The sequence below is a fragment of the Volvox carteri genome (assembly GCF_000143455.1).
Source record: "Volvox carteri f. nagariensis unplaced genomic scaffold VOLCAscaffold_35, whole genome shotgun sequence".
Lineage (NCBI taxonomy): Eukaryota > Viridiplantae > Chlorophyta > Chlorophyceae > Chlamydomonadales > Volvocaceae > Volvox > Volvox carteri.
The window spans coordinates 928,468-951,712 of NW_003307578.1; the positions used below are offsets into that span (position 1 = coordinate 928,468).

The 23,245-nt window shown below is 58.4% G+C and overlaps 5 protein-coding genes across 5 annotated transcripts in view; 3 read left to right on the forward strand and 2 right to left on the reverse strand.

Annotated features, from left to right (window-relative positions):
- VOLCADRAFT_94069 (uncharacterized protein) overlaps nt 1-3,795 on the forward strand; it is a gene marked incomplete at both ends in the record, with an annotated part of 4,898 nt that extends 1,103 nt beyond the window's left edge. Inside the window, 5 exons of the mRNA XM_002953232.1 lie at nt 580-701; nt 2,134-2,284; nt 2,541-2,682; nt 2,750-2,939; nt 3,688-3,795. Of these exons, the coding sequence (XP_002953278.1) occupies nt 580-701; nt 2,134-2,284; nt 2,541-2,682; nt 2,750-2,939; nt 3,688-3,795 (713 nt within the window). The remainder of the gene's footprint in view (nt 1-579; nt 702-2,133; nt 2,285-2,540; nt 2,683-2,749; nt 2,940-3,687) is intronic.
- A 362-nt stretch (nt 3,796-4,157) lies between these two features.
- Nucleotides 4,158-12,401, forward strand: VOLCADRAFT_105880 (uncharacterized protein; the record flags this gene model as incomplete). The annotated part of the gene is made up of 18 exons (XM_002953233.1): nt 4,158-4,269; nt 4,526-4,678; nt 4,720-4,857; nt 5,315-5,425; nt 6,142-6,431; nt 7,012-7,050; nt 7,183-7,387; nt 7,462-7,588; nt 8,360-8,487; nt 8,793-8,914; nt 9,493-9,588; nt 9,822-9,980; nt 10,183-10,262; nt 10,623-10,665; nt 11,222-11,288; nt 11,428-11,589; nt 11,678-11,712; nt 11,992-12,401. The coding sequence occupies 18 exons, from the start codon at nt 4,158-4,160 to the stop codon at nt 12,298-12,300; spliced, it is 2,376 nt and encodes a 791-aa protein (XP_002953279.1). The 3' UTR covers nt 12,301-12,401.
- Nucleotides 12,402-12,893: 492 nt separating this feature from the next.
- On the reverse strand, nt 12,894-16,660 carry VOLCADRAFT_94071 (uncharacterized protein; the record flags this gene model as incomplete). The annotated part of the gene is made up of 6 exons (XM_002953315.1): nt 12,894-13,454; nt 13,862-14,292; nt 14,660-14,783; nt 15,011-15,238; nt 15,505-15,579; nt 16,400-16,660. 6 exons carry the CDS (start codon nt 16,658-16,660, stop codon nt 12,894-12,896), a joined length of 1,680 nt encoding a protein of 559 aa, XP_002953361.1.
- A 400-nt stretch (nt 16,661-17,060) lies between these two features.
- Nucleotides 17,061-19,436, forward strand: VOLCADRAFT_94072 (uncharacterized protein; the record flags this gene model as incomplete). Its single annotated transcript, XM_002953234.1, has 4 exons — nt 17,061-17,640; nt 17,859-18,217; nt 18,486-18,599; nt 19,194-19,436. The coding sequence occupies 4 exons, from the start codon at nt 17,061-17,063 to the stop codon at nt 19,434-19,436; spliced, it is 1,296 nt and encodes a 431-aa protein (XP_002953280.1).
- Nucleotides 19,437-22,576: 3,140 nt separating this feature from the next.
- Nucleotides 22,577-23,245, reverse strand: part of VOLCADRAFT_94073 (uncharacterized protein) — a gene marked incomplete at both ends in the record, with an annotated part of 4,970 nt that continues 4,301 nt past the window's right edge. Inside the window, 2 exons of the mRNA XM_002953316.1 lie at nt 22,577-22,671; nt 23,119-23,209. Coding sequence (XP_002953362.1) covers nt 22,577-22,671; nt 23,119-23,209 — 186 coding nt within the window. The remainder of the gene's footprint in view (nt 22,672-23,118; nt 23,210-23,245) is intronic.

The following is a 23,245-nucleotide window of genomic DNA, read 5'->3' on the forward strand; positions in this document are numbered from 1 at the left end:
GGGAATGCAAGGGGGGGTTGCGAGTCGTGTTCATGGGAACGTTCAGAGTAAGGTGTTTTTTTGGGGGGGCGGGGAGACCTCCGGGGATTGTGCATGTGTAGTGCGGTGGGAGTGCGTCTCTGTAATGCACGGAGCGAAGATTGAGCTGGTATGTTGTTAAGTGTGTCTCCTGCACCTTTCCCTCTCCCTTTTCCCCACCCCCCTTCCCCTTCCTCTCCTCACGAGCTTCACCCGCTCGTGGTGCGTCTTTCCCGTCTTTTCCCCTTCGTTAACTTTTATTTATATTCTCCCTGCGGGGCCGTTCCATCGCGGTGATGTCGTTGTGGAAGTAGCGTCTGCCCTCTATTACATCGAAGTGTGTGTGAGCCTTGGATGCCACGAAACACACACCCGCACACCCTTCTACCCACACTACCAGCTAACCCCCTGCATACAGCTCCTCCCCGACACCTTCCCCCCTCTTTCCCCGCACCACCCCTCCTCCGCCACCAACCCTCGTTTCGAACGTCGCCTGGTGCTGGGCTGCTTTGGCGTCGTCGTACTCGGCGTTGATCCCCTCGTCGCTTCGCTGTACGGCAGGTCAGCACCTGCACACGCTGTCGTACCACTCGGATTACGTTACCTGCCTGGCAGCGGCGCCTGCTCGCAGTCTGGTGGTATCTGCGGGGCTGCGGGCTGAGATATTTTTGCTCAATATAGAGGTAATGCAGGGCCGTGGGGGATGTGGGGCCGGGGGGTTGCGGGTGTGTTTCGATGAACTGAGCCGCCGGCTTGTGTGTGGGGGGGGGAGGGGGAGGCGGGTAATAAATGCTAAAGCCAAACAAATTGCAAAAACGGTTGGCCTTGGGGGGGAGTGACGGGGTCCGGAAGGGGTTACCTAGAGTGCCTGGAGAGGATGTGCGGGAATGCTTCGGGGTCGGGTGTGTGTGTGGGGGGGGCGGAGATTGGGCGCGATGGCGGACCTCGCTACGCCCCAAATGCGAGGTCACAACGTTTGTACACACAGATGGGCGTTGGAGGGGAGAAGGGGGAGGGCGGAAAAGGGGAGTCCTTTTCTGGGTTTGTGTATATATGTACATACACATACGTGTATTTATGTAGATATACACATTATTAATATATATGGGGGGTAGTAATTGCAGGAATGAGTAGTAGTGTGGTTCTTTCCCCCCGTAAAACCCTTGATCTGAATCCGAGGTAGGTGCCCCGGGCTAGTTTCTGAAGTACGTGTGCCGTACATGCCGAGGAGGGGGACGGGGACCGGCGGCTGTCCCTGTCCGCGGCCATTACACCCACACACAGCAGGAGAGAAACAAACAGCCAAACAGCCTCATACTGGCTGCTCGCCCCCACCGCCGCCCACTGCCGCCGCCGGGGTAAAAGCCCTAAAAAGACCCATGGCCGCAACAGCCGCAACAACTCGAGGCTGTTGGAGAATGACCGAGAGACATTCATTCATATAAACATTCATTCACAAGCACAGCAACGGAGTGCGAGAGAGCAGCAGTAATAGGACCCGAAAAGGGGTCCGCGGGTAGCTTGCTATCGTCAACAAAGGCGCGAGAGGACCCATGGCCCGCGCCCCGCGCACAACGGACTAAACACTAAGCGCTAAGAGAACACACGCTTTCCCTTCCGCCCCGCCTGTGTCACCCGCGTTCGGTTGGCGCCTTTACCTCCGATATGGAAAGGCGTCACCGCTGCTCCCTTCCCCCGCTGCTCCAGCTCCACCTTCGCCCTCCTCACCCCCCCCCTCCATCACAACACCTTCCCCTCCACCTCGCTCCTGGTTAGCCTAATCCTCCTTACCCCTCCCCTTTTACCTCCGCCCGCTTTCCTCAACCCCCTTTCTCACCACTCCCTCCCCTTTTTCCCCCAACAAAACACAACCTCCAAAAACCCGCACACAAACGTTTTGTACAGACCGGCAAGCACACACAGCTCTACCCCCGCACGCCCCTGCCCGGCGCGGCTTCCGGCTCGCCTAGCGCCGCCGCCGCCACCGGAGTACACGCCCACGTGTCGGTCTCCAGTGTCGGCGTCGTCGGAGGCGACGACGGGCCTCTGTACGGCGGTGCCGCCGCCGCCGCCACCTCCGGTGGCCTTCCACCCCCCGTCTCCGCTTCACACCAGCACGTCGCCAAAGACGCGCCGGGCTCTGTGTATGCGTTGGATCTGAACCCCACTGGCACGGTGGTGGCGGCGGGTACGAGCGAGGCGCTTGTACGGCTCTTAGATCCCCGAATTGGCAAGAAGATTACGAAATTGCGAGGGCACCAGGCGAGTGTGTGTTTGTGGGGTGTGTGTGTGTGCGGGAGAAAAGGGAGGTCGGGAAGTAAGGAGGGTGGGTATTGGGGGGTTGTTTCGGAGGTCGGGATTTTGCGAATGCGCGTGTGTGTCTTGCCCTTGCGGGAAAAGCTCTGGAACAGAGTCGTTAATTCATTTCATCCATGGACGCATTTATCCCGTCAGGGGGGTGGCAAATACGTATGTATGTATGTACATATGTATGTATGTACATGACGTGTGTATGTGTGCAGGGGAGTGTAAGGGTGAGTGGGTGGGCGGGGCGGACCCCGAGCCGACGTCCCAAGCGAAGGCGGGGACGGGTGACTCTCAACTCCTTCCGCCACCACCACCACCACCACCACCACCACCCGGGTATCCGGTCAGTGGTCAGAGGTCAGTGGCCACCCAGACTCGTATACAGGAGGGCCTGTGGCCATCCTCCCCGCCTCCTTCTCCCCAGCTTCCTAACCAACCAACCAACCAACCACATCCTAACCACTTCGCCCCGAAACCAACTGCCCAACCAACCAACTAACAAGCAGGACACGGTTCGTGCGTTGTTGCTCAACGGTGATGGTACGATGTTGCTGAGTGGGGCCTCAGATGGCACCATCAAGTTGTGGGATATCGGCATGCAGCGATGTGTGCAGGTAATGGGAGGGGGGGAAAAGAGAGGGGGGAGGGGGGAGACGGGGGTTTGGTTAGGTTCGGGTTGGTTATTCACGCCCATGTGAGACGTGCCTTTTTGGGGCGTATGCATGTATGTATGCTAAATTATTTAAGCTCAAAACATATAGCTTTATTTGGAAAACCAAAGATCCCCACTATTATTACTTAACCCCCCACTTTTATTTAGTAAACTTTTTCCTGAAAGCCAATCGAATGAAAAACGTCCTGGTAACAGGATAAATCAGGGGAAGTTCAGCGACGGAATGATTATTCGGAAAAAAAGCGATAGTTTAGGTATAGTTTTGAACTAGGGGGGCCGGCTTAAAAGCCATGAAGGAAAGTTGTATTAAACGGATTCAAAAATATGATGTTACGAATGCGTATTAGTTTTGGTTTATTTATGAGTGCGAGCCTACATCAACGTAGTAACGTAGTGACAGTTAATTATGTATAGGTTACCAATCAAATGCATGTATGTATGTATGTATGTATGTATGTATGTATGCGCACTTCCTCATGTGTGTCCCCACTCCTCGCTATCCTGTTGTACGACACGGCCTCCTCAGACATACACACTGCACACGGACGCCGTGTGGTCGCTGCTCTCCCCGGACGACAGATTCGCCGTCGTGTACAGCGGGGGGAGGGACAGGGCGATCTATCGTACATACACACACACGTAAGCACCTCATAAGTACAACCCCCCCTTGTCCCCCTCCCGCCACTCAGGCAGGCATGCAGGTCACTTCCCACATGGCATACAGCAGTACTCCAATAACGCTGTCGTACAAACAGTATGCACACATACGAATATTCCATACAGGAATACACTTGTGAAATACAAATATGTGTGTGAAATTTATTTCTTATTGCCTTTCTCCGGACTAGACCGCCCGGTAGGACAGAAGACCGGGCCGGGGGGTGGGGCCATCCGGGGTCCCAGTTGTGATGCCCCGGGTTTGGGGGGGGAAGAAAGCGGGGCGAAGGGGGGAATGGAAAGGGGGGCATCCTGGGGGAAAGGGGTAATCCTGTGTATGATGGTGTGAAACGAGAAACAAGTGTCTATTCATCCACTCATTGCCCAAAAGGGGGTTTATGAGGGAGGCAAGGGGGAAGAGGAGGAGAGGGGCGATGGAGGGGTTTCTAGAGGTAAGGTACGACTCAAGGACACATCATTCTGAGTGGCCATGGCATTAGAGATGATTATCTCCTTTTTATTGTACTGCAGTCGTACAAGCGAGCTTCTTGCCGTGGAGGACTTTCCCGTACAGGCGTTGGCGCTGGACCCTGACGTGGGGCCTGATGCGGCAGGTGCGGTACAGTACGACATGGGTGAGGGGGGGGAGAGGGAATGCAGGGTGGTGGAGGCAGTGAGGGCGGTGGTGGTGGTGGTAAGAGGTGTTTCTGCGGATGTGGGGCAGTGGAGAGAGAGGTGTAGCGGTCACCGTCTGGTCGGCGGATGCTGCTGTTCGCCGGCCTCTCTCTCACTCCCGTCCCCCGCCATCGCGTCCTAACACGTCGTGTCTCCTTACGCCCTGGCCCCCCCCTTCTCCCCCCTCCTCCGCAGCCCACTACTCCTCCCCATTCTCCTCCTCCTCCCGCTTTCTGTTTTCCTCCTCCCCATCCCCGCCAGTGGTTCGTCTTAACACCCCCCCCTATCCCCCCATCCCCGCGGCACCCTGCATCCTCCGTTCACCTCCTCGGCCCCCTCCTCGCCCAAGTATGTGCCTGGTGTGTTCCCCCGCTCGGATGCCCCTGCAGAGCGCCACGATGTGGGCCCTACGGGGGGTGTGGGACTGTGGGCCGCCACCTCCGCCTCCCACATCAACATGTGGGTGGTGCCCCGGGGGCCGGCCCACGGGTCGGTCGGGGGAGCGGACAGCGGGAGAGCCTTCTCAGGTGGGCTGGGGGTTGGCCAGGGGGGTGGGGGTGGGAGGGGGGGTGCCAGGGTTTGCTGGGGAGGTGTTGAAGATGGGTTGTTGAGGGGCTGGGCTGTGGGTTAGGGCGGAGGGGGGGGCAGGGGTTGGGGGGGTTGTTCTGTGTACAGTTGATATGTCGGTGAGTGGGGAGGGGGTTGTTTTGCAACCGCTGCAACAGAAGCTGCGGCCTGTTGCTTCTGATGATGATGCCCCCACTCACCTCCGTAAGAATGTGTATGAATTGTGTGTGTATGTATGTATGTATGTATGTGCGTGCTTTTGTCCTAGCCCACTCCCCCAGCCGTCGTATACACAAACTTTGGAGTTGAGCTGTTTGCGGCTTTGGATCTATGTTTTCCTCTTTATTTGTGTCTTTCCTTTTTTGCATTTAGCGAAAGGAAGTGGTCCCCACCCTCCTCCCACTTCCCGCCCCGCAGTGGCTCGACGCAGCATGGGCGTCCACGCCAACATGCGCAACCGAATGTCGTTGGAGCAAAACCGACAACCGCTCGCCCGAATCCCGGAGGCGACGATCCCGGGCATCCCCGGTGAGTACCCAGCGAGCTGGCTGGTGAGGGCCTTATGGAGCGGTGGGGCTTTACGTGTGTGTATGCGTGCGTATGTATGTGCATGCGGACGAGGTGGGGGTTGTCTTGTGCGTGTGTGTGTGTGTGTGTGTGTGCGCGTGTGTATCTCGGAGCTGACCGTCCTGCACACGCGCCCTAAGAAACTCCGCCCCTCAACCCCCGCGGCTCATACTCGTTACCATTCATTCCACGCCATCACGTGGGGCCACCCGCGTCCGTACACCCACACAGCACGACAGCATGTTGCGTGCCTCCCTCGGTCGTACGGACGAAGATGAGCGTTTCTGGTTACTGCGGGGGTTCGTACTGGTACACGGATACTGCAACAGGTGTTGAGAGAATTTTCGCTCGATTTGCTACACCCTTGCCTTGCGCTTCCGTGTCGCATATTTTGGTACGTATGCATACATTGCGATTGTTTACATTGCTGTACTTTTGTGCCGTACGCACATGTGTTGCAGTTGCCGTACACACGCGCCCATGCAGAGTTAGCACCGTTTTACTCGTCTTGTGCCGCTCACGCGCCCTTTCCCCGCTCAACCCCCACCATCTGCATGTGATTGATTCCATGCAGCCACCAATGCTCTGTCTTCCCCTAAATTTACCCGCCCCTCTCCCCCCTTCCCCCCCAACCCCCGCCCCCACACGCACATACACATGCACGCACACACCCTCAGCCCTGGTGGCGCACGAGGTGCTGTCGGACAAACGGCGGGTTTTGACACGCGACATGGGGGGCCACGTAGGGCTGTGGGACGTGCTCCAGGGGACCCAGGTGGCATCGTACGGCAAGGTGGATTTTGGCGCCAAAAGTCAGGAGCTTTGGGAGCCGCGATCCGTGCCTTCGTGGTTTACCGCCGACACTCGTCTCGGCTGTTTGTGTATTTCTCTGGAACCCCCCTCGGCCTTCATGGCGGAGGAGTACGGCGTGGCGCTGGAGCTGGGCTACGTGGCAGACGACTTCAAGGTATGTGCGTATGTATTTGTGTAAGGGGAAGTGTGTTTTTAAAGGGGGAAAAAAGCGGGGAGGGGGTGGCGGGCCGGGGTTCCGGGGCGGGTGCGCGGCGTTGGGCAGGAGGGTAAGGAAGGGGGACGTAGCAGACACGTACGAACGAAACCCAACCGTGGCACGTGGTCGGCAGTCCAGTGGGCAGCTCAGCGGGAACGGGCGGAACATTGGTATCGTTGTATACGGTGTACGGATGCTACAGGGCAGCCGAGCGGTGGTTTAAAACCCCCGGGGATCCCGCCCACGCACATACATACACACTTACAGCTGTCAGAGTTTAACCTCGGGCTTTATGGTCCCCTCATCCTCTGACACCACCATCACCACCACCACCACCACCATTTTGCCCGAAATGAACACCAACACACCCACCCACCACCTCCATCTCCACCTCCACCAGTCGGCAGTCACTTCTTCGTTCCGTTGCCACAGGATCCCTTCGTTTCCCCCCTCCCCCTCCCCCTCCCCCTCCCCTACTTTCCTTGGCAGCAGCTTCACTCGCTCGTGATTCGTCTTTCCCCCCTCCCCCCTCCCCCAGTCGCCACCACCAGCACTGTCCATGGTCCCACACCCTAGGGTGGCGCACCACCCACTAACACCTCACCTCAGCAACGACAGCAACAACCCTAAACCACCTTACAACCACCTCACAACTAGGATTTTCTCCCCTCCTCTTTCTCCCACCACCATCACCCTTGCTGTACGACAGGTCAATTACGGCAAGCTCGTCTTGGACTGCGTCTTTGCCAAATGGCGCTACAAGCTGCAAGCAGCTCAACACCAGATCCCCAACCCCGCCGCCAACCCCACCTCCCCCAACGCGCCCATCACCCCCACCTCTCCCGCCTCTAGCCCGGGGGCCGCAGCAGCAGCAGTAGCATTGGCGGCACCATCGGGAGGGGCAGCAGCATTAGGTGGGGGGCTTCTTCCCGGACCACCCCACCATCACCACCAGCTTCACCACCACCACCACCACCATCACCCGCAGCTACAGCCCCAGGTGGCAGCAGCTGGAGGGGGAGGGGGAGGGGGGGTGGCGCAAGAGGGTGTTGGTGGTCAGCCGTACTACTTGGACTCGTGTCCAAGTTACTGGGGATGCAGGGCGCTGCCGGCGGGTGAGTGCGGGTTTTAGAGAATGGGGTGGGTCGGGATTGCGTGGCGAGCAGGCGTGAGGTTCCCCCTCTAACCCCTGCACTGCACTGCACTGCCCGTTCCCCAGTGGGGGGTGCGGGCGCACACACACACACACACACACACACACTCTCGCAAGTATGGAAGGGAAGGAGGGAGATGGTTATGTGGGGAAGGGGGAAGGATAGGTCCATAGGAATTGTTTGGGGGCTGCTGTCGCGCGACTCAGCATTATGCATGATATGAATTGCAGTTGTCCGACTACCACACGCAACGCACACCTCCCGAGGGCGGCCACCACTCCACCTCACCGGTCCACACACACAACCGAGGCAAGAACCCGGTCCGCACGGCTGTCACCTCCCGGGGGCTACGTGCTCCCGGACACTATCCAACGGGAAACAAAGCAAAAACACCTATTGCCGCTAGGGCGATAAAGCCCGAAAAAGGAACGGTTCACGGACCTTGCCCGTCGCTCGTAAGCTTACTAACCTGAGAACCCTAACCCCTTCTGTCACCTCGCCGACCGGCAACAACTGCACCATACCCAGGTTGAACTTTTGACCCCTCTTGCCTTGGAACACGTGTCCATGTGACGAAGCAAGCGCTTCACCTCGTGTGGGCCGTCCAATTCCATCCAATCCAGACCCGGTCGTATCATCTGCTGCTTATTGCACACCGCAGTCCGAAGCCGAACCGTATGTTGATGTAAACGCACTCCCACACCTCCATAATGCTGCATAATGCCAGCACAGGGAGGCGTGTGCAGAGATTGCTAGCAGATACAACCAAGGTGACAGCAAGGGGGACATCATCGCCATCTGTATCATCAGCTGCCGCAGGGCCTGGCACGCACTTCAACAGCACTGTAGTTTCTTCCACCGTACGTGCAACTCCTTGTGGACCACGGCTACATCCCTCCACCCCTTCCACCCTTCCTTCCCATCCAGGCTCCAAATCTCAAACACCATGATGTGTGTGTGTGTGTGTGTTTTGCTCCACAAACCGCCCATTGTTTCTTACCCGCCCACCTTCCCGCCCCGATATCACACCCTTCCCCCCCTTTTTGTCGCTTTACCCTTTCGCCCTTTTCGCTCATGTGTGCTATCCGCCGCCGTGTTGGCGTGATGGTCAAACCAGTGATATGTTCCCGCCAAGACGGTCAACGCTGGCGGCGGCTGATTTCAGCATTTGACGGCTCCGAAGCTGAGCCTGCCGAAATTCCCACATGGGTGGCGGATGTCGTACTGCGTAACGCCAACGTAACGCCCAAGGAGGCAAAATGTGCGTTTGTACTGCTGCCGGCGGAGGTGAGCGCTTGGGTCGGTACGGAGAGGGTGCCGTAAATCTCCCTAGCCCGTACCCTCCTATCGCCGAGTTCCATTTGCGGCTCAGGTCTCATTAAACACGCAACACCATTACGATGTCACCCTGCCCAACACACCATTCACCACAGACATGTTAGCTGTAGATGTTAAGTAGTACGGCACGGTTGTGAGAGTGATTTGCGGTTGGGGGGACGCATTATTAGGTCGTTCACGAAGGAACACCCCTTCGCTTTCTGACCCCCAAATCACCCGGCATTTAATCCGCCACCAACACCACCACCACCCACGCGACCAAAACACACACACACACTTGGGCGTACTGATGTAAATCAGATGCCAGGTTCCTCTCCTCCTCCTCCTCCCCCACCCCGGGAGCCACCGCCAGTTGGCGCCTCGGGGACGTGTGTGTGGCTACAGCCGCTTGGGACGGGCGGGCAGGCGGCTGACACGGGCATCTCATCCTCCCCAGCAACACATACATACATGCACACACACGCACGCACATTCGCATACGTACATACTCGCATACAAACCCCCTCCCCCTCCCAACCGCTCTGCAGGGCTCCGACCTGCCTCCCCTGCAGCAAAGTAAGCTGAACGCCCCCCGCATCCTGCAAGTCTATAAGGTCGCGAACTACTGCAGCGGCAAACTGCAGGTACGGGGTGGGGGCGGGGGTGAGGTGCTGTGTTGTGTGGGGGCCCCACCGGCGGGTGAATTGGGACATGAGTGTGTGTACGTGTGTGTGTGCGTGTGTGCGTGTGTGTGTGTGTGCGCGCGCGCGTGCGCAATTTCCATCTTACCCCCCCGACGGCACCTCTCACACACACACACGCTTCCCCCCCTTCCCCTCTCCCCCTCTGCATTGGACCGCCCCACTCCGTTTTGAAGGACATGGATTTGCCCCTGGTGGTGCGGCCCTTCTACCTCACGGGCGGCCCCCACCCCCCCGACCCCCACCACCTCCCCTTGGAGTCGCCACCACCCAAGAGCACCTCCACGGGAAAGGAGGGGGAGCCGCACGTGCTGGAACTTACGTGTAACGGAATGGTGGGTCTCGGGGGGGGTTTGGGGTTTCGGGGGCCGGGGGGAAGAGGGAATCTAGGGTTTCCTGCGTAGGCTGCGCGTGGCAGGAACATTGGGGGGCTTTAGGGGCCCCCGCGGGGCCGTGGGGGTGAACTAAGGAGCGGGTTATGGATAGATAGCCGTGTTGTTATCCTCTTTTCACCTCCCAACCTGGCCATTCGTGCAGGCGGTTCCGTACGAGATGAGTTTGGCCTCTGTCAAGAAGTTCATTTGGAAGAAGTCGGACGACCTGTTGTTCCACTACAGGTAAGCGGAACACGAGTACGGAGGACCTGGAGGATGTGTGCCGTAAAAATTGAAGTCGGACTCTCTGTATTGTTTGTGTGTAATTTTAGCAAGACTAAAATTAATTTTTTGCCTCGGCGCTTTTCCATCTTGCCGTCATGCGCCGTTACCCTGGGGCTTTGTTACCCTTGCTCACACTGGCACTCAACCCCCTCATCGACCCTCCCCCACCACTCCCCATCCCCCACATTTTACCTTCGCTTCTTGCATCCTATGATTCCCCGCCCCCCGCCCCCCCCCCCGGCAACCCGCAACCCGCTCCCAATCCCCCCCCTAGGGTCCTCGACCCCGCGAACCCCGCACCACTTCCCGTACTCCCAGGACCTCAGCGCTGATCCAACCACCAACCGACACCAACCACCCAGTAACGGACCCTTTCCGTTAAAGTGTCTGTGTTGTTGTTGGTGGTGGTGGTGGTGATGGTGGTGGACTGGTGGTGACTAGCTGGCTGGGATATCCTGAGCGAGCTGGCGGCTGTCTGTTACCTTTGTGTGTATATGTGTGTGTACCCAGGTCTCTCTTCATGGAGAGGTGTCGGCTGTCCTTGTGCGTGAGGGGTGGGGGGGTTGGGAAGAGGGGAGGAGTTGTCATTGTGCAGGCGCTGCTGCTTGTGTGCGTTGCTGGAGCGGACGAGTGGCTCTGCTGATCCTGGGGTGTTGTGTGGTGGGGGTTAGGTTCGTGTAGCAGGTGGTGGTGGTGGCGGGGGCACCGAGCCAGAGGACGGTGGGCAGGAGTCCGCAAAGTTGGTTGAACTGGAGCTGTAGTCCCAAACACCGGGGGGACGGGGGAAATGTGTGTCGTCAGTCGCGCAGGCTTGTCTTGGACAGGAGCAGGAAGAAGTAGTCTTAATTCCGCTTCGTCAACTCTCCCGCTTTTCCCGGTCCTCCCCCACCCCACTCACCCACCTGCACACCCTTGAGGTTCTGCTCGCCGCTTTAGTGTCCTCCCACTTTCCTACTCACCCACGTAAAAAAAGCGAACGTGAACGTAAGGGGGAACGTAAGGGGGCAAAAGAGGTCCGAGCCGGTCTGAGGCGGGGACACCGGCCGCCGCCGCCCTAGACCGAAAGTGAAGGAGTGAGAGCGGCGGTGGCGACAGCCTGTGTGTGTGGTGGCCGCAATAGCAGTAGAAATTGTAGCAGTAGCAGCAGTAGCTATTAGGTGTGGCAGTAGTGGCCTCTGGTGGGGTTTGATGGTGTGGCAAGTCGCAATTGGCGGCTTTGCATCCGTGCTTGGTGGCAATGGTATTGGTGACCCCAGGTTTAAGGGTGGTGGTGACGATGGTGGTGGTGAGCACTGACCGATCTCCACTTTGTCAGCCCTCTATTCTGGTGGGCTCTACCTATCCGTCTGTCTGACCGTTTATCTGTTGCGCAGGCAGGTCTGCAGCCCTGTACACGGCGGGGTGCCAGGTACAGTTGAGGAGTGTGCGTGTGTACGTGTATACACTTGCACTGGCGTACTGGTGTACGTGTCCGTCGCGGGACGGGTGGAAGGGGGGTTGGAAGGGAGGGATCATCCCCTAGCACCTCGTCAGCACTTGAGCCAGTGCTGGAGGGCCGGGGCCAGAAGGGAGGGGCATGCGGACTTGCCGGCACCATACACGCACACAAACACCAGCAGCATGTGGGAAGAGATTTAAACGTTAGTCACCACCACCACCGTCACAAGCCTGATGCTTCCCAAACCAGCCTTTTGAGGAAAATATGGTTTTGGGATATGCCTGCCCTCCAAACTTCCCTTTTTTCAGATCAAGCCCGAACCCATCCCGTAACGTGCCAGCTAATCCCCCTACCTCTCAACACCAACCCGCAAAAGAAAACAGTCTAGGCAATAGAGCAGGAGTGCTAGCTACTCTTTACCACTATGACCACCAGTGTATCTCCGAGCAATGCCCTGGCATCAGCAAACCTGCGGATGTCTTGTCTTACTCTTTGTATTCCTTTTCCTCCCTCCGTTTCTCAAACAGCCGCGCCTCTCCCTCGCCTCTCGGTCACTAAGAACGGACGAGAATAAAACATCATTATCACACACACAAATCTGGCTTCCATGGCACCCCGTTTGGTTCCTCGGTCAGCCGGATTCGCGTCACATTCTTTCGCACCACGCACACCTCCCGCACTCCCCCCTCTCCTTCTTCCTCCTCGCCCTTCCGCCTCCAAGAAACCCCCCTCCCATCCCCTCCAACACGCGCCCCTCCAATCCCACGCGGCGCTACGTTGTCGGGCGGTCTCACCTGCCCGCCACCACTCTGAAACCCCCTAGGGGCTCTGACCCCGCCTTAGGTCCGTGAAGCGAAGGTCGCTCTAGCAACCTTCTGAAAGGTAAGAAGCCCCAAAACTGAGAGAGACCCCACCAGTGTGTATACACACGTACATACATACACACGTACATACATACATACATACACATACATATATACCATGCAGACATACATGGATAAATATTACACGCATATGTACATGTACATTTATGTGTAATCTACATGCACACAGGTATTCACGCAACGTAAAAGGTCGCCGTAAAGCAGCTGGGAAATTCTATGTCGTACACCACGCTCTGTTGAAGAAGCACCTGCCCTCCGTTTCCCTGCTCAGCCCACATGCAGCCCGGTTCGGTACACGAACAGCAGCGGGTAGGTGAACAAACACATCACGAAACACCACCACCAAGACAGGAAGCTGGACGCAAACGACACGAAGTCCAGCGGCAGAAGCGGCACTGGCACTCCCTGCCCAACGTCGCCACCACTACCACTACCCCTACCACTACCACCATCATGAACACTCCCAATCGACCAGGCTGTAGCAGCAGCAGCAGCAGCGGCAGCTTCCTCTGATGACGTCATGCCGTCGAGGCCGTCAAGAAAGACGTCGTCGCTTGCCGCCACTGCCGTCAGCCCCGGCTGCGCAGTCGCCGCAGCCGCCAGGCCGTCGCGCAACCCGAGTTCAATCCCCATCCCCGACTGACTTCCTGGCGGGGGCCCAACTGCCGGCTGCTGCTGCTGCTGCGGCGGTGAGGTTGCCGCTGTCGCCTTGCCGACGAGTAGTAGCGGCTGCGCGGGCCGGAAGGAGTCCATCACCCCGGAGGCCCCGCCGTACATGAGGGCAAGGCACGCGAGGATGGCGGCGGGGGCCAGCAGCTGCAAGGCGACCTGCCGCCACACATACATACATACATACACATGCATACAGGGGAAGCGAAGGACGTGGATGGAGCGATAGGAAGAAGCGCACCAAGTGAGGACATGACGAGCTGCCCGCACCCGCACCCGCACCAGCAGCAACCCCAGGTCTGTGAGTCTCAGTGTGTGGGGCCTTACGGGCAGTGAATGTACGGTGAATACACCGAATGCGGGTGCCTAAAGGCGGAGCTGTTGCACTCACCCCGTCACGCAAACCCGGGCCACACTTCGCTCCGCTGGGCTCCCCCTCCCCCTCCCCTTCCCCTTCCCCTTCCCCTTCCCCTTCCCCTCCCCCAACATCTTCTGCCGCCACCCCTCTTTTTTCCGGGTCCTCCTTCCCGGGCAATACGGCAGTACGCGCACACGGCAATCCGTACCTGACAAACTGTCGCATATACGAGGTGAAGCCGCTTCCGGATCAACACCTCCCGAGCGCCCTGCAATGCCGTATTCCCGCCAGCACCACCACCGCCGCCCCCGGGTAGCGCCTCGTGCCGTAACACATGCCATTCCAGCAACCCGCCACCCAGGTGCGCCGCCGCCAGCGGCCGTATGGCAAACAGTTGCGCCGCCGCCGCCGCCACCACCAGCGCCGGGCCCAGCGCTGCGGCCGCCGTCAACGGAGCCAAAAAGTCCGACATCGGCACGATGCCGTACAGCACGACGAGCAGCGGCAGGACGAGCGAGAGATGTACGGCGGCTTTTGCGGCCGGATGCGGTGTGAGGTACTTCGCCGCCCAGAAGGGAACGGGACTGGTGTAGCTGTACAGCTTGGCTATTCGGGCGGCCGGACCCATTAGTGCTGCACCTGCAGGTGACACGGCGTAGGTGTATACATGTGTATGTATGTACGTATGTATGGGAGGGGAAAAAGGAAAACAGGAGGGCGGGGGAAGAGCCAACTAGCCATTGGGGTGTGTGGGCTTTGGAAGGGTGAGGGAGAGGGAGGTAGCGGGGTAAGGCGGAGGGCGGGGAAGACACACATAACAAGGCACCACCAAAAGCAAAAACAACCACCCTTCAAGACGTGACGAACTTGAAACAACATCCCCCGAAGTTGGCCGATATTGCAACGACAAACGACTCTCTCAAAACCCAACCTCAACGCCAATCCTACCAACCGCCCAACCGCCCCTTAAAACCCTGAAACCCTCCACCCTTACACCATCCCTTACCCAGCAGTCCCGCCACCACCGCCAGGCCGCCCGCTACCAGCCCCGGGTCGCTGTGGAGGGGCGGCGGCGGCTGGTAGTGCCGTACGCGGGCAGCCAGCAGCCGAGCGACGCCAACATTCACAAACTGGCGGAGGTTCGGGCGACATGTCCGGGTGTTAGGGAGCACCGGAAGGGGGGGAGAGGGAGGTGCGTGTGTATGTGAAGGGGGGGAAAGAGCGGAAGGGGAGGGGCTCGCTGCACATGTGCAATCAACAACCACCACAGTTGCTTTAGAATCCATCTCCCTCCTCCCTCCAACTCCTCCCTTTCCCCCCCACAAACACAAATAAACACACCCGAACCGCAACTCACTTGGTCAAGGTGCTTGGCTGCCTCGCGTACGTCCCACCGAATCCAGCCCGGCGGTGCCGCCATCAGTATGCCGTACGCCGCCAGTCCCCCCAAACCCGCCAGCACCAGTACCCTGAACCTGTCCCCCCCCGGCATCAGGCGGCGGAGGGAGCCCCCGCACTCGACCATGATGAGCTGCGAGAGGGCCCACATCACCACCATAGGGCCCAAGGTGAAGAGCAGGATTTCCTGGAAGGGGTGGGGAGGGTGCGAGTGAAGGGGGGAAGTGAGGGCCGGGAAGTGAGAGGGGTAAATTGGTGGATTTGGGTTTGGACTGGGCGAGTGAGAAGGGGGAAGGAACGAGGAAGGGGCCGAAAACCCGACAGCCATATTCATAGTCAGTTGCGAAATGAAATGGATGAAAAAACACAGTGTCCCTCTTCTACCGTTCCCCATGTTTCCCACGCCCCCTCCCCCGCCGTACCCCAGTTTTCCCGCTCTTTCACTTTACCCACCTGCCACAGCCCGATGAGGGGGCCCAGTGTGAAGTGTACGATAAGGCCCACGAGCAGCACCATCAGCAGGACCCCCTGGAGGAATCAACAACCGGCAGTTGACAGTTGGCAGTTGGCGCCACCTGGAATCGGGGGGTTCGTTTTCACAGGGCAGCGGGTACTACCACACACACATACATGCATACAAATAAGGAAATAGGCGGCTGTTTTGTAAGAAGGCGTGATAACTGATGATTCACGTCTCAGCACCAACCTCCTCCCACACCTAAGATAACTCCACAACGAGAAGGACGAGAACAACGCAACAAGCCCCAGCACCCTTCGCAGCAGCAGCAGCATAGGATGGCGTCATGACCAGGACGTTCACGAGGTGGTCGGAGAGGAGGGGGAGGGGCAGGGAGTCAGGGGGAAAGTTGCCCCACTGACTCCACCCGCTACTGCGCCACCAAGAGGACCCACCGGGGTTTCCTCTGGGGTTGCTTCCCCGGTTGCCAGCCAGCACCCACAAAAGTGGGTTTTAAAAAGACCTATAGGGCCCCAGCAACCCCCCATTTGTGAGCTTCGGTAATCTTGCGATTAATGCGAACACATGCACGCACGCTAAAAGCGTCCTTTCAGAAAATGTTCGGAAGGATATATCATGCAGCCGTACGATGGTACGGCATATAAGAACGTGATGGATGAATTTGAATTTGTGGCTAAGCGTGTGGATCCCCTGGCGCAATGGGAATTTGCACTGCCACAATTCCGTGGAGGAAGAGGTGGGAAGTAACCCGTCTGTGTATGAGGCGAGAGCGCAGCGGAATGTGGATGGAAGCTTTCAAGCTGTGATCGTTTGGTCACAGACGTGTTTGATGTTCCCTGACTCGGGCCATGTAGGGGGGGAAAGACTCACCAGCGTTTCGAAACTGCTTCCGAATGTGGATGGCTCCGAGCTGAGGTGGCTTAATGCGCTGGGGCTCAGCTGCTGCATGACCAGAGAACTTTGGGCGTCTTGAAGCTGCAACTGGCGCTTCTGCAGGAGCTTCCGGTCGCGCTTAGTCGTCTTTGGTCCAATGGGCGGGTTCGGAATTGCTGACGACTGCGGTAGGAATGTGAACAAACCCTCCAGGAACAGCGCCCCTGCCGGCTGCCTGTGATTATGGAAGCGATGCATGCGTGTTCTTTTTGTTGGAACATACAAGCCGCCGACCGTGCCATGCTGCTGACTGGCAGGTCAACCCTTATCAATTGAACCAGCATAAATTATTATTATATTTGATTTCATAACCCTACCTGATGAAGTGGCGGAATAGAATCGCACATATCATCGGCACGGCCATATAAACAAAGAGCCCCATGGTGCCTTATTATTTTTACAAAAATTCATCAATCAGGTATGTGCTCGATGTGGTGCAAACGAGTCACATTGTAGACATTGGCACAAAGACAGAGGGAGAGGCACTAAAGACTGACTGGACAAAAGTACAGCGTGCCGTACGATATACCGGAAGGAAAATCGACCAACCGAAGATTGATTATGGCACACAGGACTCCTTGTCAAAGTTGCAATTGGAATGGATCAAGACGTTGCAAAGCGTGCGGCTGCCGCTGAGGCGCGCCGGCAAAAGATCTTAGCCCGAGGGTCGGAGCGGCTCAACCGCATCACTGTCGGAACTCCGTTGCCCTCGGCTGAAACTCTGAACCCAACCCCTACATCGGAACGAGCTGCGTCGGAGGCGACAAGCTTGGGACTCGCGGGCGCCTCGGCCGCTGTGAAGCCTTCCCAGTTACGTCCAAATGATCGCGACAGTGAGGTATCTGATCCAGTTACGGATACGACTACAACGGCAGCAGTGGAAGCAACTGTATCTGAGGCGCCGTTAAAATCAGCCCATGCGGATGCTTTGTTAGCATCGGCGGACCCGATGCTGCAACAGTTGCTACGCGGCAGCGGCGGTCAGAGCCACCCAGACGAGGATGCCTTCCAAGCTTCAGCACAACGGGAAGCAGAGCAGGCTCTCCACATGCTCTTAAACCAACTGGCAGGTCCAGCCGGAGTGCCGTACCTCGCCGCACAGCGCTCCCCTCCCCAATCGGTCCAAGTGGACGGAAGCGCGACGACCGCTGTCGGCTCCTCCGGTCGTACCGTGACAGGTACGGCATTTTCAGCGGTGCGAAGCCTCTCTACCTTCCTATCAGCCATGTGCGAATGAACCTCCAAACGTACATGTGCTGGGGGATAGCCCACCTCAACCCTTCCCTCCAACGCAGCTAATAAATCCCACCGGTATGCTGCCCTGTGTCATACAATCCCTACCACCACATTTGCGGTTATTGCCAACCAACTAACCACCCCCGCGCGCGGACGCCAGGTCTTCGTGGCGGCGTCGGCGTCGGCGGTGATGATGGGCCCTTCGCGCCGTCGCCGTCGGTGGCGGCAGCAGCAGCAGCAGCCCGGGCCCCCCCGCATGCCTCCGGCAGTGGCAGGCGTACCGCCACCACCGCTTCCGCCGCTGGCAGCAGCGGAGGCGGAGGCATGTTGTTGTCGGTAGCCGCCGTCGCCGCCACCGTGACGGGTGTACTGCTGGGGCCTCAGCTGACGGCGGCGGTGGCGGCCACGCACCGGCTCCGCTGCCTGGCGGCGGTAGCGCTGGCGGCGGCATTGTACAGCGGTCTGGTAGAGCCGGCGCACCTGGGCTTGCCGCCAATTGTCTCTCTGCTCGTACTTCAGGTGGATTACTGCTGCAGGTGGTTCGGGCGGGTGGTTGGGCCGGATACGGGGCCTTTGTGGGGCCGACCTTTTGGATTTTAAGAGCTTCAGGGTTTTGGCACAGTCAGTGGATAACCCGTTGCTCCATTCATCGCGTCACAGGATCCCCCCCCCTCTCCCTCTCCCCCGTCTGGTTCACTCGTTCGTGGTTCGTCTTTCCCCTTGCTCCCCCCTTTGCTCCCCCCTTGCTCCCCCGCACCCGGCATCACCAATGCCGTCCCACTCCCAGCTTGCTCTCATAGCTGCGACCCGGTGGCTGCTTCCCCGGTCCGGGGGGGGCCGGGGAGGGGCATCACCCTCGGCGACGGCGGCATGGCGGTCTGCGGCCGGCGGCCTCAGCCAGGTGGGGGGGTGGAGAGGGCGATGGAGGGGGTGGGGGGGGTGGGAGGGGAATATGCATGAAGCAAATGACAAGGATGAGGGGGTGGAAGTCGGGATCTGGGCGGCAGGGTTTTGGGTACAATCCTTGCCGAAATATTTCTCCCAGGCGCTATGTTCCGAAATAAGCTATGTTCCAAAGTCAGCGGAGGGGTCGGTCTGGAGGTACCCGGGGTTCTCTTTGAATGCTGTAGGTGGTTGGTGGGGTGGTTAATCAGTTCGTTAACCGGTTGACTGGATGATTCAGGAGGAAGGGTTTTTTTTTGACGGGGACGGGGGTCCACGAGGAAGCGCTTTTGTTGTTGCAAGCACGGGGTGCTCAGGGCGCATGGAGATCTACACCTGCACCCCGTACGGCACCGCAAAACACACATATACACACACGGCCACTGCCGCCGCATCCGAACCCACACACGCTTGGGCGTTCTCAGGGTAATTGTCGGTCCCCCATCCCCCGCATCATTTATATCGCCCGCGTCTCGCACCTCCGCGATGAATTGGCGGTGATGATGATGACGACGATGACGATGGCTGTTGTGATGGATTTGCCCGCCGACAGACGGCTTCCGGTGCTGAGCTAGCCGGCGATGACGGCGACGCCACGGCGGCGTCGCCACCGGCGGCGGCGGCGGCGGTGCTGCCAGTCCCCAGAGCTGATTGGGCCGCGCTTGTCCCGGGACTGCGGCCTCTGCTCGATAAGGTGTCGTCCGCAGGGGTGCTGGTTTCGGGGCTGGCTGGTGACGTGGCAGTGTTCGTGGTGTCGTACATGGTGCTGGATGCATGGGGCCGGGTGGTGTCCTAGGCGGCCTAGCGGTGGTGGGTCGGTTGGGTCAATGCACATGTAGATAGGCGGGGAGGGGTCGCTCCGGTTCGTTTTGGTTTTTTAACACTCTGTTAGGTCCTGACATCTGTCTGTTTGTCTGTCTGTCTGTCCATGCGGGATCCGCCAGATGGAGATGGGTTTTCGCGTCTCGCTCAGCAAACTCAGTCTATAAGAATATGAAGCAGTGGATATCGCCTGACTGCCAGTGTGCGTGGCCACTGACCGAATATTTGTGAATCCTGGAATATTCTGGAATCATTCATTTCGATGATGTGCGAAGGAAGGGTGGGGGATGGGCAAGAATTTGGGGGCTGTGATGGAGTGTGTGTGTGGAGCTGTTACAGGTAGTTATGGGCATTTCGTTGGTTGGTTGGTTGGTTGGTTGGTGGTTGTTAGGGCGGGGCGATACCCTCCTGGTGTGGTGTGAGCGTTTAGTGGACCGGGGGCGGACACGGGGGGTGTGCGGGTTGGGGAGGAGAGCCCCCTCTGCTGTCGTACGTGTAAGCGACGAGGTATAGAAGCAGTCTGAACCTCCGCGGTGTGTGTTTGCTTGTGTCCTCCGCTGATCGGCGGCGCCACCGGGGCCTAGGATGCCTAGGGGTGGTGGATGGCCCTTGCTTCACAACAAGCAGTGTTGCTGCTACCGGTCAGCATGGTAGTGGCGACACTGTGGGTGGTGTGGCTGACGGGGGGGCCTGTCCGGGGGCCAGGTGTGGTGCGGGGCCGCTGGCCCCACTGGGCACCTCACTTCTTCGGGCCTTGTTTCCCCCCATGTGGTCTATGACCGCATACTTACCGCCAAACCAGACAGTTTTTATCTTCGCTCGTTCTCCGGCTCGTCATCTGTTCTCTTCTCCTGCCCTCCCTAGCGGAGGTAGGCCATTAGTTCAGCAGTCCATGAGCAGTCCATATCAACCTACATTCCCTGCCCCGCCGCTCCAAACCCTCAGCGCCATCACAACCACCACCGCTACGGTATATGTTTGTATGTGTGCGTGTATGTCTCGAGAAGTGAAAATCGAAAACGGCAAAAAAAAACAGAGTTGTGTAAGATTGTTGTGTTCGCGCCGCATTGCACGTCAGAGGAACGGGGGAAGGGAGGTCCGTATGGCCGGGGGGGGGGGAAAGAGTGTGCGGCAGCTGGCGTGTTGTGTGCGAGCGCAGGTAGATAGAGGTAGGCCGTATCACCATCATATGTGCTGCTGGGCTTTGGAGGCAAACAGAGCACGAAGGGGCAAGCACCATGTCCCCAGGGAGCAGCAGATTTGCCACTGTTGTGGTACTAATAGCCGAATCGAGGATGAAAAACACGTGTTATTGGAATGCCCAGCCTATAACGATATTCGTGTTGGAGGCCATGAAATGGGAGCAGCACATTTGGCGAGAATGTTGGAACGTATGGGGGCTCACCGCAACTCGGTTATCCCCCTTGGACGCTAATCTGGGCTGATGTGCGGTGTTTCCTGTTCTCCGTGGCTTTTAGGCGTATAGGTATTGGCCTTGGGCCTTCGGCTCGTATGGGTAGTTTTACAGGTATGGGGTCACGCACCCCCAACCATGTAACACACACATACACACAATATGTGCTGCAGGTAAGTATAGTGAGCTAGATAGGGAGCACATGTAGTCATTGGGCCTGTTTCTCTGAGGGCGGCTGTTGTTGTAGCGGCGACGGCGCTACTGCTACTGCACTGATTACCCGGCAGTAGCGCAGGAAAGGATGATAGCAGATATACATGCCGGGGAGTGCGGCTACGGGTTTTTTTGGGGTATCCGCCATCTGGTGTCCGCCCCTTGATACAGACGAACACACAATGTTCTCTCTTTTCTTCCCGCGCCTTTCCCCCGTGCTCTGCTTCTCCCCCGCACAGGGGTTGAATGGTGGTGGTGATGGTAATGTGTGGGCGGGGTCACGCATGGAAGCTAGCTTGTTTACGAGGGCAATGGGTCTCGGAGCAAGGAATCGGAACCCACCTCAAAAACTGATTGATTGGACGTGATTGGCCTTCTTCCTCCCTGTCTCTCTTTCCCCCCCCCCATACACACATACACACACACCGATACGCCGTCTGCCAAATCTCCCCCGACACCAGCAAAGAAGCAGCAGCAGCACCACCCCCGCCGCCACCAGGATTTCGCGTCCCGCTTCCCCCTCAGGAAGGTGAAGAGGGGTGTGTTTGCTCACCACACCTCACTCACATTTGATGGCTTCATGCACATGGCACACATGCCTGAACGGATATGCACAAAAGGTGGTGGCGGTTATAGGAGCTCTTGGCTAGGTTTAGATGAGAAGACCTTCCTCCCCAAAGGCTGACCCACCCCTAGCAATGGCTAACAGCCCACCAAGGGGTGCGGTCAAAGGAGGAGGTGTGTATGTATGTATGTATGTATGTATGTATGTACGTATGTATGTGTCGGGGGTCTGTGTGTGTGCGGGGGGAACGGCGGGAGAATGGCTCAACATTTTTCAACACTTCGAGCACTGTTCCCACTTCCCCTTTCCCCAGCGACACGTCACCACCTCCCCACATGCCGTACTCCCCCAAACCCTAGACTTCCCCAATGTCCCCGGATGCGCCCGCCTTCCCCTTCCCCCCAGCCTTCCCCACAATACACACCAACAATACGCCAACCTTCCCTTCCCCCTTTCAGCGTCTCAGAGTTTTCGGGAAGGACATTGCGGCTTAGGATTCCGCCTGGCGAAGCGTTGAGGTGGGACCTGGCGGACACCCCCAGAACGCACACACACACACACGGACACAACACCGTAAATCTTCTCCCCTGCCCACGCTCTCCTCCTCCTGATGCTCCTCTTCCCCCCTCTCCGCCCTCCTCCTGCGCACACCACCACCATGTCCCCCAAACCCCCATCCTTCCCCCCCCAACCAGCAACAACAGACCCTAAGACACCACACACACACAGACCCTCTTCTCCCGCCCCCATCCTCCATCCGACTGGTCAGTTCTGCTACCGTCCTGTACATCGGCCGCAGCACTCTTTCCCCACTTGGCAGCAGCTTCACTCGCTCACGTGCTTCGTCTTTTCCCCCACCCCCACCCCTCTTCCAACCAAGAACTATACACACAACACATACACCCCCCCGCACCCCCAGCAGCTACCCCATGACCCCCAGCTCCCTAAGCTCCGCTCTCAGTTGTTGCTCCCTCTGCGCCAGCCGTTGGCTCTCATCCAGCAACCGGTTGATGTCGGCTGCGACAGGGGGGAGGGGAGGGGAGGAAAGGGGGGGGGGAGGCGGATCACGGGTAGAGGGAGCGGTATCCATGGGTCTGGGAGGGGTCTGGGGAGGGGAGAGATCACCGAGGGAATGTGAACGGTGGTAGCGGGGGAAAGAGGTCGGGTATAGAGCCGGAGGGGCGGGAAGAGAGGGGAGGGGAGAGAGAATTGCAAACCACATGCAACTGTCAATCGCGGTGCGGTGCGGTGGATGGATCAGGGATGCTTTCGCAAAGAAAGCAACGTCCGCCAACTGAAAACATGTGACAGACTCGTTCGCGCCTGCCGTACAACGCCCTCGCTTCTTCAAAGGGAAGAGGTGACCCTCCTCCTCCTCCTCCCCCCACTCACCCGCATCCCCCCACTCACCCGCATCCCCCCACTCACCCGCATCCCCCCACTCACCCGCATCCCCCCACTCACCCGCATCCCCCGGATCCTCCACCAGCGCCACCAGCTCCCGACCCAGGGCAATCTCCCGGTCGTCGATGGCGGATAGCGTGGTGGACAAGTCCTGTATATGTAGGGGGGGAGAGTTGGGGGAGAGTGG